The following is a 17168-nucleotide window of genomic DNA, read 5'->3' as shown; positions in this document are numbered from 1 at the left end:
GCCGCGCGCACGGTAACGCCGCGCGCACGGTAACGCCGCGCGCACGGTAACGCCGCGCGCACGGTAACGCCGCGCGCACGGTAACGCCGCGCGCACGGTAACGCCGCGCGCACGGTAACGCCGCGCGCACGGTAACGCCGCGCACACGGTAACGCCGCGCACACGGTAAAGCCGCGCACACGGTAACGCCGCGCACACGGTAACGCCGCGCACACGGTAACGCCGCGCACAGTAACGCCGCGCACAGTAACGCCGCGCACAGTAACGCCGCGCACAGTAACGCCGCGCACAGTAACGCCGCGCACAGTAACGCCACGCACAATAACACCGCACACAGTAACACCGCGCACACGGTAACGCCGCGCACACGGTAACGCCGCGCACACGGTAACGCCGCGCACAGTAACGCTGCACACAGTAACTCTGCACACAGTAACACTGCACACAGTAACACTGCACACAGTAACACTGCACACACTACACCAGAACGCTGTACACAGTGACACTGCTCACAATAAAACGCCGACACAGTAACACTGCATGCAACACCGCAGTTATACCTTCTGTACTTACTCGAGGATCGAGCGTCGATTCACAAAGACTTTTCCTTTCTCTGGTGCAATGTTCTTGCCCCTTGGGACAAATATGATGTTATTAACACGCAACTCACCTCGTCAATGATAATTAACACTGGTACTCTGCACAAGATACTAAGGGGAAAGATTTAACAGGAAGTTTTTTTTCATATATGTGGACATGTATGTACATGTGTAATGTATGTACACACATAAACAAACAATAATGGTGCAGACACAAAGGTATATGTGTGTATATATATATATATATATATGTGTGCGTGTACATATATGTTTGTGCGTGTGCGTGCGTATATATCTAACTTTTTTGTTGTTGTTTACAGAGTATTATAGTCTGAAGAAGGGTCTCGACCCGAAAACGTCACCCATTCCTTCCCTCCAGAGATGCTGCCTGTCCCACTGAGTTACTCCAGCATTTTGTGTCTTTCTTATGTTTACTTGTCTGCTGTGCTGCTGCAAGTAAGAATTGAATTGTTCTGTTTCGGGACATATGACAATAAAGCACCTTTGACTCTTGACAGCAGGGTAAATCAAGAAGCTGGGGACATAGGTTAAAAGGTGAGAGGGGATCGATTTAATAGGAACCTGAGGGGTAACTTTTTCCATACAGAGGGTGGTGGGTGTATGGAACAAGCTGCCGGAGGAGGTAGTTGAAGCAGGTACTATAACAATATTTAAAAGATATTTGGACAGGCACATGGATAGGACAGGTTGAGAGGGATATGGGCCAAACGCGGGCAGGTGGGACTAATGTAGATGGGACATCTTGTTTGGTGTGGGTAAGGTGGGCCGAAGGGGCTGTTTCCAATCTGTGTGACTCTATATCTCTCAGGGTCAGCTCTCCATGTTGTGAATGGCTGCACCTACCTCCCCAAAGGCTTTTTAGCAAAGATACTAGAGGAGCAAGATGAACCACTCCATCGAAATCGCCTGTACTGAAGTGTAGTACGCAAAGGAGCATAACGTCCGCCATTTTAGTACGCAAAACCCGCCGTTCGCTCTGCCTCTCGCAGTGTAATCAGTGTTTTGGGGGAACAGTATGTGTGATGATACCATTAAAATGCAGAATATATCTCATCTATCAATTCAAAGATTTTTGTTATTTTTCTTTTAAAATGTTTCTGCAAGTTTCTGCCGACTAAAATGGTGCCGTGACATACTACGGTTTTTAGGGTCGAGTGGTCTATCTTGTTCCTCTAGTATCTTTGCTTTTTAGCAACAATCTGATGGTTTCCTAGCCTCCACCAGATAGAACCACATCTGCAGGAGTTTTAGTTTAGTTTAGTTTAGTTTAGTTGCGTTTCAGTTGAGTTTATTGTCCACAGTTAGCGGAAAGACATTACATGGTTACAATCAAGCCGTCCACAGTGTACAGATACACGGTTAGAAATGTTGCTGTAGGAGTAGAGATTTAAAAGAGTGAGGCAAGTGCAATGTGTGGGTGCAGATCACTGCCGTGAGAACAAAGGACAATGGGGGCCTGGTGTGGGGGAACCGCTGTGGGGGTGAGGGGGGGGAAAACAAAGGAGGAGTCGGCGCGGGATACTTTGTCATTTTATCTGCGCCCTTTATGTGGCTGCTATTTGTATACATGCGGTATGCCGCAAGCAAAGAATTCACTGCCACTTGTCACATGTGACAATAAAGTTTTCCATATTCCATTCCATCCATTCCATTTCTGTGACCAGCACACAAAGAGACACCTCGGTTGGGCGCCATCTTTGAAAGGATCTAGGATGGGGAGGGGCGGTGGCAAGGTCCAGCATTCACCGGGGGATGACAGCCCAGTCCCACAGCGTTCCCAGCGAGAGCCTCCAGCCCCAAGGGGTTGGTGAGTACCCTTTCCTTTCGCTGCCTGTGGTCACACACTGTGGGAGCTGTCACCGCGAGGCCCCTCGCTCACTGCACAAGCAAACAGCTCGCTCTGGCTGCAGCTCTCTGTACCTGTGTCCTGACTTCTGGGACTTTGTCCCTTGTTTATTCTGTGAATAGAACTCAGTGGATTCTTCTGTGGCTTTGTCCAGCAGCTCGCTCAGGTGGCCTTTAAACTGGTCCAATAATTCCACCTTCATATCCTAGGTCAGAGACAAAAGACAACGTTCTAATCAAGAACATGAGATTAAATGGCATGGCAGCTTGTCACAGGTAATATTGTCACAGGTAACCTGGTCATAGGTAACCTGATCACAGGTAATAATGTCAGTGGTAATGTTGTCAGACGTAACCTGATCGCAGGTAATAATGTCACAGGTAATAATGTCACAGGTAATGTTGCCACAGGTAATAATGTCACAGGTAATAATGTCACAGGTAATAATGTCACAGTTAATAATTCACAGGTAATAACATCACAGGTAACCTGGTCACAGGTAATAATGTCACAGGTAACCTGGTCACAGGTAATAATGTCACAGGTAATGTTGTCACAGGTAATGTTGTCACAGGTAACCTGGACACGGGTAACCTGGACACGGGTAACCTGGACACAGGTAATAATGTCACAGGTAATAATGTCACAGGTAATAATGTCACAGGTATGTCAATGGATGAAGGGGAGCCAGTGGATGTAGTGTATCTAGACTTTCAGAAAGCCTTTGATAAGGTCCCGCACGGGAGATTGGTGACTAAAATTAGAGCACATGGTATTGGGGGTAGGGTGTTGACATGGATAGACAATTGGTTGGCAGACAGGAAGCCAAGAGTAGGAGTAAACGGGTCCTTTTCAGAATGGCAGGTAGTGGCGAGTGGAGTGCCGCAAGGCTCGGTGTTGGGGCCGCAACTGTTTACCATATATATTAATGATTTGGAAGAGGGAATTAGAAGTAACACTAGCAAGTTTGCGGATGACACAAAGCTGGGTGGCAGTGTAAACTGTGAAGAGGATGTTGGGAGGTTGCAGGGTGACCTGGACAGGTTGAGTGAGTGGGCAGATGTGTGGCAGATGCAGTATAATATAGATAAATGTGAGGTTATCCACTTTGGCAGCAAAAACAAGGAGGCAGATTATTATCTCAATGGTGTTAGGTTAGGAAAGAGGGAGGTGCAGCGAGACCTGTGTGTCCTTGTACACCAGTCACTGAAAGTTGGTGTGCAGGTACAGCAGGCAGTGAAGAAAGCTAATGGCATGTTGGCCTTCATAACAAGAGGATTTCAGTATAGGAGTAAAGAGGTTCTTCTGCAGTTGTATAGGGCCCTGGCAAGACCACATCTGGATTATTGTGTACAGTTTTGGTCTCCTAATTTGAGGAAGGACATCCTTGTAATTGAGGCAGTGCAGCGTAGGTTCACGAGATTGATCCCTGGGATGGCAGGACTGTCATATGAGGAAAGATTGAAAAGACTAGGCTTGTATTCACTGGAGTTTAGAAGGATGAGAGGGGATCTTATAGAAACATATAAAATTATAAAAGGACTGGACAAGCTAGATGCAGGAAAAATGTTCCCAATGTTGGGCGAGTCCAGAACCAGGGGCCACAGTCTTAGAATAAAGGGGAGGCCATTTAAAACTGAGGTGAGAAGCAACTTTTTCACCCAGAGAGTTGTGAATTTGTGGAATTCTCTGCCACAGAGGGCAGTGGAGGCCAAATCACTGGATGGATTTAAGAGAGAGTTAGATAGAGCCCTAGGGGCTAGTGGAATCAAGGGATATGGGGAGAAGGCAGGCACGGGTTACTGATTGTGGACGATCAGCCATGATCACAATGGCCTTCTCCTGCACCTATTTTCTATGTTTCTATGTAGGTAATAATGCCACAGGCAATAATGTCACAGGAAATAATGTCACAGGTAATGTTGTCACAGGTAATGTTGTCACAAGTAACCTGGTCACAGGTAATAATGTCACAGATAACCTGGCCACAGGTAATAATGTCACAGGTAATGTTGTCACATGTAACCTGGTCACAGGTAATAATGTCGCAGGTTATAATGTCACAGGTAATATTGCCACAGGTAACCTGGACACAGGTAATATTGTCACAGATAACCGGGCACAGGTAATATTATCACTGGTAACTGGGCACAGGTTATATTGTGTAGGAAAGAACTGCAGATGCTGGTTTAAATCGAAGATAGACACAAAATGCTGGAGTAACAGGCAGCATCTCTGGAGAGAGGTTTGGATGAGAAGGGACGAGTTGACCAGGGAGTTACAGAGGGAACGGTCTCTGCGGAAATGGGTGGAGATGGGAAGATGTGGCCAGTAGTGGGATCCCGTTGGAGGTGGCAAAAGTGTTGGGGAATTGAAAACCAGGAGTGAAAGATTTTCGTGAGGGGTGAAAGATTCAATTGGAACCTTCGGGGTAACTATTTCACACAAAGGGTGGTGGGTGTATGGAACGAGGTGCCGGAGAAGGTAGTTGAGGCAGGTACTACCACAACATTTAAGAAACATTTGTACAGGTACATGGATAGGACAGGTTTCGAGGGATATGGGACAAACGCAGGCATGTGGGATGACAGTAAATGTGACATATTGGTCAGGGTGGGCAAATACAATACCAGAGATTCAAGTTTATCGCCTTTGAGTTTGAAGAGTTGGAACATATTCACTCAGCTGATGCAGGAATTGAAATGAGAGGGAGATGCAGACAAAGAAACAGAATTAAATCATTAAATAAAAAGCACTCTAGATTCCAGTTCAGGAGTAGATTTCCCCCATAGTTTTATCTTACTCTCAACCAGCCAACTGATTAATCTGGATAATAACATCAGTGAAAGCCCATTTGTTTTCCATTTGAAATAATTCAAAAAAACTTGAATTGTTTCAAGTTTTACATAGTTATATGTTTAGAGAATTAGCAGGGAAACAGGCCCTTCGGTCCACCGAGTCCACGCTGACCATCGAGTTCTGTGTTATCCCACTTTCTCGTCCACTCCCTACACACGAGGGGCAATTTACAGAGAGCCGATTAATCTACACACCCGCACATCTTTGACATGTGTTCTGCAGTACATCTGCTCATTCATTGATAGCTTTATTACCCACCCACCCCTCTGTGACCCCCATTACCCAGTGGGTTGACCAATATAACCCATGGAGTAGAGCAGAGATCAGAGAAGCTCTGCTGCAAGGAGTGACAAGTCCTTATCTGTGTTGTAAACATGACCTTGCGTTTCATGAACCGATAAGGCAGTCATCATAAAGATAGATGGATTGCATGTCCTTGGCGCCGGCCTTCACCCCCGTGTAAACACGTCACAATCTAACCCTCTTCACAACGCTCACCGTCATCTTTTGGACTGGCGTGACCTTCTCGTTATTACAAACAGACGACTGAACGAAGAAACACGGGATGGAGACAAGCAAGTCCAGGTTGTTTCACAGCTTGTGAGGCAGGTCAGCTGTGTGGTCATGTACAGCAATGCATGGTCATTTGCAGGTAACATACAGATCATGGATGGGCAATAGATGGGTAATGTGCAGGAAAAATGTTCCCAATGTTGGGGTAGTCCAGAACCAGGGGCCACAGTCTAAGAATAAAGGGGAGGCCATTTAAAACTGAGGTGAGAAGGAACTTTTTCACCCAGAGAGTTGTGAATTTGTGGAATTCTCTGCCACAGAGGGCAGTGGAGGCCAATTCACTGGATGGATTTAAAAGAGAGTTAGATAGAGCTCTAGGGGCTAGCAGAATCAAGGGATATGGGGAGAAGGCAAGAATGGGGTACTGGTTGTGGATGATCAGCCATGATCACAATGAATGGCAGTGCTGGCTCGAAGGGCCGAATGGCCTCCTCCTGCATCTATTTTTTCTATGTTTCTAACGTACAGTGATCTGCGGGAAGTATGGGCAATGTACAGGTAATGTATAGGTAATGTACAGTAATGGTAATGTGCGGATAATATGCAGGTAATGCACAGGTAATATAAAGGTAATGTACGAGTAATACACACACATTATACAGTAATGTGCAGATAATGTATTGGTAATATGCAGATAATGTATGGGTAATGTACAATAATATACAGGTAATGTACAGTAACATACACATAACGTATGGTAATGTACATGGAATGTGCAGTTACTGTACAGGTAATTTACAGTAATGTACAGGGAAAGTATAGGGAAAGTACAGATAATGCATAGTGAGGTACAAGTAATATACAGATACTGTACAGTAATGTACAGGTAATGAGGGTGTAATGTATGGGTATTGTATAGGCAGTATACAGGCAATGTGCAAGTAATATGCAGATGATGTATGGGAAATGTGCAGGTTATGTACAGTGATGTACAGGTAATATGCAGTAATGCGTAATGTTCAGGTAATGTAGGTTGATGTACAGTAATGTACGGGTAATCTACAGGTAATGTACGGGTAATGCATTGTAATGTGCAGGTAAAGAACAGATAATATATGGGAAATGTATAGGTAATGTACTGGTAATGTACTGGTAATTTGCTGGTAATTACAGATAATACACAGGTAACGTGCAGTTAATGTACAGGTAATGTGCCATTAATGTTCAATTAGTGTACAGTTAGTGTAAAAGTAATATACAGTAACATACAGGTGATGTACAGCAATGTGCTGGTAATCTAAAGGTAATGTGCTGGTAATGTACAGTAACAATCAGTAATAAATAGTAATGTGCAGGTAATGTGTGGATTATGCACGGGTTATATACAGGTAATGTACAGCTAATGTGTAATGCACAGGTAATGTACCAGTAATGTGCAGGTAAAGTACAGTAACATACAGGTAATGTACATGTAATGTGCAGGTTATGTACAAGCAGTGTACAGATAATGTACAGTAATGTGCATGTAATGTACAGGGGCTGTTATATACTGTTGAACAATGATTGCTTTAATTATCATTATATCAATGCGATTCTTCCTTTGTCTCTTTTCCTTCTCTCTGAGACTTTCTTGCTTCTTGTTTCTCTATTTACCTCTCATCTGTTTTTAATTCTTTCGCCATCATTCACTCTGTTTGCTTCTCTGCTCTTGGATTTCCGCAGCCAGGAGGTTACGCTGCCCATTGCAGGGTCATCACAACATAAAGTGGTGGAGGAACTCAGCAGGGTAGGCAGCATCCACTATATATATATATAGACTCATTCCCTCCTCGAGATCCTCCAGCACTTTATGCTCTACGCAAGATTCCCACACCTGCAGTCCCTTGTGCCTGCGGCATCGTTAAGTTGTGCATTTCTCGCAATTTGCGCCGCAAGTGTATTGCGATGTTAACAATGAGTCGGGCAGTCGCATTGTTCAGCGCACTTTGCATTGCAGCGCGTCCTGGCTCAGTAATACTGCTTTAAACTTGGCAATGCTGAAGCAGCAACTAAATCTTTTCAATCACCAATTGTCGCTGGTTTACGATGGTATTGAGTCTCTATGACCAGATGCTGCAAATTCTATTGTGAAATACTAAATGTAACGGGGAAATGCCCTAATAACACATTTATAGTCCTACCTCAATATGTTTCTTCCAGGCAATTGGGTGATCGAGGTCATTGCCATGATCTGCAGAATCTTCAAAGAAAGGGACATAAATATTAATAATATGGGCATAATATTAATATGGGTAACTTACAACCCAGTGGTATGAATATTGATTTCTCTAAATTTAAGTAACCCTTACTTTTGAAGGTGGACACAAAATGCTGGAGTAACTCAGCGGGTCAGGCAGCATCTCGGGAGAGAAGGAATGGGTGACGTTTCGGGACCCGAAACGCTACCTATTACTTTTCTCCAGAGATGCTGCCTGACCCGCTGAGTTACTCCAGCATTTTGTGTCCACCTTCGATTTAAACCAGCATCTGCAGTTTTTTTCCTAACCTTTACTCTCTCTCTCTCACCATCCTTTACTCTCTCTCTCTCACCATCCTTTACTCTCTCTCTCTCACCGTCCTTTACTCTCCCTCTCTCTCTCACCGTCCTTTACTCTCCCTCTCTCACCGTCCTTTACTCTCTCCCTCTCTCACCGTCCTTTACTCTCTCTCTCTCACCATCCTTTACTCTCCCTCTCACCGTCCTTTACTCTCCCTCTCACCGTCCTTTACTCTCCCTCTCTCACCGTCCTTTACTCTCTCTCTCTCACCATCCTTTACTCTCCCTCTCTCACCATCCTTTACTCTCTCTCTCTCTCACCATCCTTTACTCTCTCACTCTCACCATCCTTTACTCTCTCCCTCTCTCACCATCCTTTACTCTCTCTCTCTCTCTCACCATCCTTTACTCTCCCTCTCTCACCATCCTTTACTCTCTCTCTCTCTCACCGTCCTTTACTCTCTCTCTCACCATCCTTTACTCTCCCTCTTTCCATCCTTTAACTCTCTCTCTCTCACCATCCTTTACTCTCTCTCTCACCATCCTTTACTCTCTCTCTCTCTCACCATCCTTTACTCTCCCTCTCTCTCACCATCCTTTACTCTCTCTCTCACCATCCTTTACTCTCTCTCTCTCTCACCATCCTTTACTCTCCCTCTCACCATCCTTTACTCTCCCTCTCTCACCATCCTTTACTCTCCCTCTCTCTCACCATCCTTTACTCTCCCTCTCTCTCACCATCCTTTACTCTCTCTCTCACCATCCTTTACTCTCTCTCTCACCATCCTTTACTCTCCCTCTCTCTCACCATCCTTTACTCTCTCTCTCACCATCCTTTACTCTCTCTCTCTCACCATCCTTTACTCCCTCTCTCACCATCCTTTACTCTCTCTCTCTCTCTCACCATCCTTTACTCTCTCTCTCTCTCACCATCCTTTACTCTCCCTCTCTCACCATCCTTTACTCCCTCTCACCATCCTTTACTCTCCCTCTCTCACCATCCTTTACTCCCTCTCTCACCATCCTTTACTCTCTCTCTCACCGTCCTTTACTCTCTCTCTCTCACCATCCTTTACTCTCTCTCTCTCTCTCTCACCGTCCTTTACTCCCTCAGTCCTTTACTCTCCCTCTCTCACCATCCTTTACTCCCTCTCTCACCATCCTTTACTCTCCCTCTCTCACCGTCCTTTACTCTCTCTCTCTCACCATCCTTTACTCCCTCTCTCACCATCCTTTACTCCCTCTCTCCATCCTTTAACTCTCTCTCTCTCACCATCCTTTACTCTCTCTCTCTCTCACCATCCTTTACTCTCTCTCTCTCTCACCATCCTTTACTCTCTCTCTCTCTCACCATCCTTTACTCTCTCTCTCTCTCACCATCCTTTACTCTCCCTCTCTCTCACCATCCTTTACTCTCTCTCTCACCATCCTTTACTCTCTCTCTCACCATCCTTTACTCCCTCTCTCACCATCCTTTACTCTCTCTCTCTCTCTCACCATCCTTTACTCTCTCTCTCTCACCATCCTTTACTCTCTCTCTCTCTCACCATCCTTTACTCTCTCTCTCTCTCACCATCCTTTACTCTCTCTCTCACCATCCTTTACTCTCTCTCTCACCATGCTTTACTCTCCCTCTCTCCATCCTTTAACTCTCTCTCTTACCATCCTTTACCTCTCTCTCACCATCCTTTACTCTCTCACCATCCTTTACTCTCTCCCTCTCTCACCATCCTTTACTCTCTCTCTCTCACCATCCTTTACTCTCTCTCTCTCTCACCGTCCTTTACTCTCTCTCTCTCACCATCCTTTACTCTCCCTCTCTCACCATCATTCCCCCACCCTAGTCCTCTTGCTAATTTCACCATTTGTATTCCTCTGTTATCACCTCGTCCCCAGCCAACAATGGACCATTGTGGGCTCCACCTTTCCCGAGTCATGGAAGCAGGCTCTACTTTGTTCTGTATCTTCCCATACCTCCAGTGTCCCCCTCCCTAACTCACAGTCTGATGAAAGGTCTGGAACCAAAACGTCACCTATTCCTTTTCTCCAGAGATGCTGGACCCGTTGAGTTACTCCAGCATTTTTGTGGTCTGTCTTCAGTGCAAACCAGCATCTGCAGTTCCTTCTTACACATAAACATTAATACAGTCAGGTTAATAAAGCTCCTTTGTGGCTACACCACATACGGGTTGTGTCCCAGGGCTCTGGGATCAGACTCAGCACTGACTGACAGGGTAACAGGGCTCCTCTCCCCCAATGGTTTCAAGGGTCCTACTGTAGGGACATAGGGATTGGCTGGGAGAGTTCGAACCCTCGGATTGGCTAGCGATGTCACAAGGTGTGCCAGCGCGGGAGAGATTAGTCAGTCTAGCGTTGAACTCCGTTTAGGTAAGACGTTAGGTAGTTGTCTACAGTTTGAGTGTTGCGATTGTCACGGAGTTTTTGAGCCATGCAATAAACTTCGTCTGCAACATCCATCTGCTATCAGACTCGCTACATTGGTGACCCCGACGTGATCAACGATCACAAGAGCATGTCGCAGGTAGGAGCGAACAGTGGGCAGCCGAACGCGGGCGGCGTTCACCTACCCCCGTTCTGGGCCCATCAACCGCACCTGTGGTTCGTGCAGGCAGAGTCCCAGTTCCACCTCAAGAAAGTTGCGGAGGACCAAGAGAAGTTCCACCATCTGGTAAGCTGTCTACAGGCCGAGGTGGCCGCGCGGGTGGGACGGTACCTGACCAACCTTCCTCAAACCGAGAAATACGAGGGGCTCAAAAAGCTCCTGCTGAGGACTTTTGGCTTTAGCCAAAACCAGCGGGCCCTGAAGCTCCTACACTGCCATGTTTTGTAAATCTTCCCTCCTACCGTGACCGTTCCAGTGAGTGGATCTCACTCCCTTGTAATCGGGAGCGAACAAGGGCGGCACGGTGGCGCAGCGGTAGTGTTACTGCCTACAGCGCCAGAGAACCGGATTCGGTCCTAACTACGGGTGCTGTCTGTACAAAGTTTGTAAGTTCTCCCCGTGACCGCGTGGGTTTTCTCTGGGTGCTCCGGTTTCATCCCACACTCCAAAGATGTACAGGCTTGTAGGTTAATTGGCTTCTGTAAATTGTAAATTGTCCCTAGTGTGTAGGATAGTGCTAGTGTGCGGGGATCGCTGGTCGGCGCGGACCCGGTGGGCCAAAGGGCCTGTTTCCACGCTGCGTCTCTAAAGTCTAAAGTGTAAAGTAATTTACATCCTGTACCTACATCGGACACGGTGGGATGCAGAGATCATGATAGTGTCTACCACATCCGTCCATCCGCTATCAGTTTTTATCACGTGAAGGTACAGGAGCCTGAGAACCACGACCTCCAGGTTCAAGAACAGCTTCTCCCCATCAACTATCAGGCTCTTGAACCACCCTGTACAACATTAACCACATGCTACCTCAGCAACAAACCACCATGGACTTTTTAAATCAGATGCACTGCGGGCTTCGACTTGCAATGAAGGTTGCAGAAAATGGTGCACACCGCTCGGTCCATCACGGGTATGGACCTCCCCACCATCGAAGGGATCTACAGAAAGCACTGCCTCAAGAAGGCAGCTAACATCATCAAAGATCCACACCACCCTGGCCACATTCTCATCATGCTGCACCCATTGGGAAGAAGATACAGGAGCCTGAGAACTGTGACCTCCAGGTTCAAAAACAGCTTCTTCCCAGCAATCATAAAGCTCTTGAACATTGCACAACCCTGACCACAGCACAACCCCAGCAACAACAAACTACCATGGACTTTGCACCAGGGTTGCATTATGTACTTTAGCTTGCACTCTCATGGTCTGGTTTACCTAGAATAAATTACAGTATATTTGTCGTGTTGTTGCGTTATTGCGCCTGTAAAGATGCAGCAGGTAGGAATCTCATTGTTCACGTCCTGGTGCAGATGACAATTAAATGCTCTTGACTCTATTGAAGTGCCAGTGAGTGCATGAAAACGCTCACCAAAAAAAGTTGGAAAGGATCAAAGGTGTTTTGAGGTGAAATGGTTAAATGATGGTTCAGCTGAGGTGGACTTGACATCAATCTTTGACTTCATCACCATCACTAATTGTTGGTGCAGACACCTATTGTGTGACTGTAGAGAGGGGGGCTTTAAACAGTTAAAACTATTAAATTCAGTCCACCGAGTCCACGCCGACCATCGATCACCCATTCACACTAGTTCTAAGTTGTCTCACCTTATCACACTAGTTCTAAGTTGCTCAGTGCAAAGTAGCCAGCCTCTGACTTGTGGCCGCAGTTCTCCATGTGTGATGTTACTTTCATGGGCCTGTATCTAATTAAGACTCTTACCATTTCCTACAGCATTTTGTATGCTGTTTTCTTTGGATTGCTTCTTTCTCTCCCGGACAGCAGACTCTTCCGTGTGTTCATTCATCCTTCTTGGAATTCTAAAAAAATACATCAAAGTAGATTTATTGCAAAAGAAGCAAGAATCTGCCCGTCCCACCACCGTGTGCAGTGTGTCATAGAAACATAGAAAATAGGTGCATGAATAGGCCATTCGGCCCTTCGAGCCTGTACTGCCATTCAATATGATCATGGCTGATCATCCAACTCAGTATCCCGTACCTGCCTTCTCTCCATACCCCCTGATCCCTTTAGCCACAAGGGCCACATCTAACTCCCTTTTAAATATAGCCAATGAACTGGCCTCAACTACCTTCTGTGGCAGAGAATTCCACTAGTCTGCCCACTAGTGTCCATGTCTGCTTGTACTGTACACATCCCAGGCTTTGTGCTCCACGTCCTTCCTTCCTTCCTTCCTTCCTCTCATGGTTTCCAGATATCTTTTTTAGTTAACTTTAGTTTAGAGATACAGCGCGGAAACAGGCCCTTCGGCCCACCGAGTCCGTGCTGACCAGCGATCCCCGCACACTAACACTATCGCACACACACTAGGGACAATTTACTATTTTACCAAGCCAATTAACCTACAAACCTGTACGTCTTTGGAGTGCGGGAGGAAACCAGAGGTCATGGAGAGAAGGTGCAAACTCCGTACAGACAGCACCCGTAGTCAGGATTGAACCTGGGTCTCTGGTGCTGTCAGGCAGCAGCTCTACCGCTGCGCCACCGTGCCGCCCCAAAGTGAACTCCCCTGGGAGGATATTGGTCCCCCTCCAGTTCAGGTGCAACCCGTTGCATCTTGTACAGGTCCCACCTGCCCTGGAAGAGAGCCCAATAATGATTATATCTAAAGGCGTCTCTCCTGCACCGTCTCGTTGACCACTTACTGAATACATGGTCTTACTATCTCTTGCCTTATCAGCTCATCGCACAGATAGTAATCCGGAGATCACATTCTTAGATATCCTGTTTTGTACCCTACTACTTTCTATCTACCTCATTGGAGACCCTCAGACTATCTTTGTAGGAGAACAACTGCAGATGCTGGTACAAATCGAAGGTATCACACAATGCTGGAGTAACTCAGCGGCTCAGGCAGCATCTCAGGAGGGAAGGAATGGGTGACGTTTCGGGTCGAGACACTTCTTCAGATTGAAGAAGGGTCTCGACCCGAAACTTCACCCATTCCTTCTCTCCTGAGATGCTGCCTGACCCACTGAGTTACTGCAGCATTTTGTGATACCTCAGGCTATCTTTAATCAGACTTTACCTTGCTCGAAACATTATCCCCTTTATCCTGTATCTGTACAATTTGGATGGCTGCAATGTAATCATGACCCGACAACATGCAACAAAAAATCTTTTCACTGTACCTCAGTACATGTGGCAATGGTAAACTGAACTAAACTCGTTAAATTATTTTTGTGGGACCTCACCTCCCATCTTACTTACTTACAGTATGTCATTGGTACCAATATGAACACCTCTGGCTGTTCTCCCTCCCCTTCCAGAATGACCTTTGCCCTCTAGAGAGGCAGCCTTGACCCTGGCACCAGGGAGACAACACACGATCCTGGAGTCTCGCTCACCCCCACAGAAATGCTTGTCTGTACCCTGACTCGAGAGTCCCCTATCACCTGTTCTTTTTTTTTTTCCTAATCAGATGTGCAGCACTTTGGTCAACGTGGGTTGTTTTTAAATGTGCTATACAAATAAAATTGACTTGACTTGACTATGAAGATTGATAAATTGGTACAGACTGTGCCCTGCAGGCAAAGGTCAGCAGCCATACATTAATTTAGTCCAGCTTTCTGTCTCCTTTATTTTAGTTTTAGGTTCAGCATAGAAGTAGGCTCTTCGACCCATATCCGACACACTGGGGACAATTTACAATTTTACCAATCCAATTAACCTACAAACCCACACATCTTTGGAGTGTGGGAAACCAGAGCACCCGGACGAAACCCACGCAGGTCACGGTGAGAACGTCCAAACACTGTACAGACAGCACCCGTAGTCAGTATCGAACCTGGATCTCCGGCGATGTAAGGAAGTAACTACCGCTGCGCCACCGTGCCACCCTGTGTTTGATCATGTGCTTTTCTGCAGTCTTCCCTTGACAAGGTTTGCAGCCAATAAACTGGACACGCTGTTCCCCAAACGAACACCTTCCCTGTAAATCCATGCTCCTTGCCCTCTCTGCTGATACACACACTAAACTTTTTTCATGTTTATTATATTGTTGCAAGTAAGACTCTTGAAACAATTGATTCCCAACTGATGATAATGTCTTCTCCATGAAAGAGCCTTATTAAATTGAGAATCGACTTTCTTCAAGAATAACGAAGCAGACGCCTTTTAAAAATCAATTGCTTTAAAGAGGTGTGATTGTGGAACAGAGACACGAGTCATCGGAGGTGGTGCTGGGGGAGGGGTGATCAAAAGTCCTTTCCCACAGGTGGGGCAGAGGGGGAGATGATGTTGTAGCGACCATAGAGAATGGTCCAGGTCGTCGAACCCTCGGATTGGCCAGCGAGGTCACGTGGGAACGCGACCATAGGGATTGGTCCAGAGAGCGACATCGCTGATTGGCCAGCGATGTCATGTGCGCGTTTGGCGCCCGATTTAGTCTGTTCGGCGAAGTCTTCAAGGAAGACAGTAAGTTTGTATTGGTTGTCCCTTACCTTGTTGTTTAACTCTGTATTCGAATATTGCGGCTGCAATAAACTCCTCTTACAACCAACAAGTTTCGGACTCGCTATATTGGTGACCCCGACATGATCTGGACGATCACCGACTGAGCAGGAACCCGACGCCTCGTTGACGATGACCGAGCAGGGCACACCGGAGTCAAGCGCGGCAGGCGTTCATCTACCGTTGTTTTGGACGCACGCACCGCAAGCTTGGTTTATCCACGCCGAGGCTCAATTTCATATAAAGAAGGTGTCGGACGAATCCACGAAGTACTTCTACCTCGTCAGCGCTCTATCGCCGGACACAACCAAGCGCGTGATGCGGTTCATCGTGAATCCACCTGCGGAAAACAAGTACGAGGCCATGAAGAAAGTATTACTGCGAACCTTCGGGTTTAATAAGCATGGCGGTGCTGCAAAACTTCTGCACCTACCGGATCTTGGAGACCAACTGCCTTCAGTCCTCATGGCCGAAATGATGATGCTAGCCGGTGAGCATACGGATTGCCCTATGTTCGAACAGGCATTCCGCGAGAAACTTCCCGAGGATGTCCGACTGCTGCTCACGGATTGTTCTTTTAAGGACCCCAAAGCATATGCACCGAAAGCGGACGCGCTCATAGCGGCAAAAAACAAGGCAAGTGGTTCGATCAACAAAGTCTCGACATCAGTGACCACGCCACAGCGACGGCAAGATGGCGCCACGTCTCCCGCCAATTCTCCGAAAGCCCGCCAAAAAGATCCGCACAAGCGCGGCTGGTGCTATTATCACCTACGATGGGGTAACGGATCCCGCAACTGTCGTTTGCCTTGTACCTTCGCGGGAAATGCCTCGGCCGATCGTACATAGGGGCAGTTACGATTGGCCAGAACCGGCGCCTCTATGTCCATGATCGATTCACGGACACAGAATTTTTGGTAGACACGGGAGCCATCGTCAGCATAGTGCCGCCGACCGACCTCGAAACCAGATCGGGTAAGACAGGTCCCACCCTCATCGCGGTTAATGGCAGCCCAATTCGCACTTTCGGTACACGGAAGATGTCCCTTGTGTTAGGCCTCCGCACGTACGAATGGCCATTCATCATAGCCGACGTCAAACAAGCGATCCTGGGCGCAGATTTTCTCTGGGCTTTTTCACTGGTTCCTGATGTCCGCGGTAACGACCTCCGACCCTCTGCCGAAGATGAGCACGTCGCTCCGACAATCGCCTCCTCGCCCAGCCCTACTGTCCAGGCCGTCGTCGCGGCCCCCGACTCGTATGCTGCGATTCTGGCAGAGTTTCCAGAGCTGCTCGTCCAACGTTTTGACACACCTTCGGCTAAGCACGGTGTGGTCCATCACATCCGCACCGAAGGCCCTCCCGTTTTCGCTCGGGCCAGGAGACTACCGCCAGACAAACTGGTGGTGGCAAGGGCGGAGTTCAGGAAGATGGAAGAAATGGGAATTGTCCGTCAGTCTGACAGCCCGTGGGCCTCGCCGTTACACATGGTCTCCAAGGCATCTGGGGGGTGGAGACCATGTGGCGATTATCGGCGTCTCAATGCTGTCACCACGGCTGATCGCTACCCCATACCGCACCTACAGGACTTTTCACCTGGGCTGGAAGGAGCGGTGGTGTTTTCCAAAATCGATTTGGTGCGAGGATACCATCAGATTCCGGTGCGACCGGAGGACATACAGAAAACTGCAACTATTACT

The 17168-nt window shown here is 47.2% G+C and overlaps 1 protein-coding gene across 1 annotated transcript in view; it reads right to left on the bottom strand.

Moving 5' to 3' along the window:
- LOC144591617 (sterol O-acyltransferase 1-like) overlaps positions 1–15745 on the bottom strand; it is a gene marked incomplete at its 3' end in the record, with an annotated part of 29616 nt that extends 13871 nt beyond the window's left edge. Inside the window, exons 1-5 of the mRNA XM_078395674.1 lie at positions 15459–15745; positions 12718–12815; positions 8019–8077; positions 2541–2671; positions 574–633 (exon numbers count right to left, since the gene is read on the bottom strand). Coding sequence (XP_078251800.1) covers positions 574–633; positions 2541–2671; positions 8019–8077; positions 12718–12802 — 335 coding nt within the window. The remainder of the gene's footprint in view (positions 1–573; positions 634–2540; positions 2672–8018; positions 8078–12717; positions 12816–15458) is intronic.
- Between the last annotated feature and the right edge of the window lie 1423 nt (positions 15746–17168).

The sequence above is a fragment of the Rhinoraja longicauda genome, unplaced genomic scaffold (genome assembly GCF_053455715.1).
Source record: "Rhinoraja longicauda isolate Sanriku21f unplaced genomic scaffold, sRhiLon1.1 Scf001247, whole genome shotgun sequence".
NCBI classification, from domain to species: Eukaryota; Metazoa; Chordata; class Chondrichthyes; order Rajiformes; family Arhynchobatidae; genus Rhinoraja; species Rhinoraja longicauda.
Note: the sequence above shows the minus strand (reverse complement) of the source record. Positions and strands in the feature narration are given on the sequence as shown.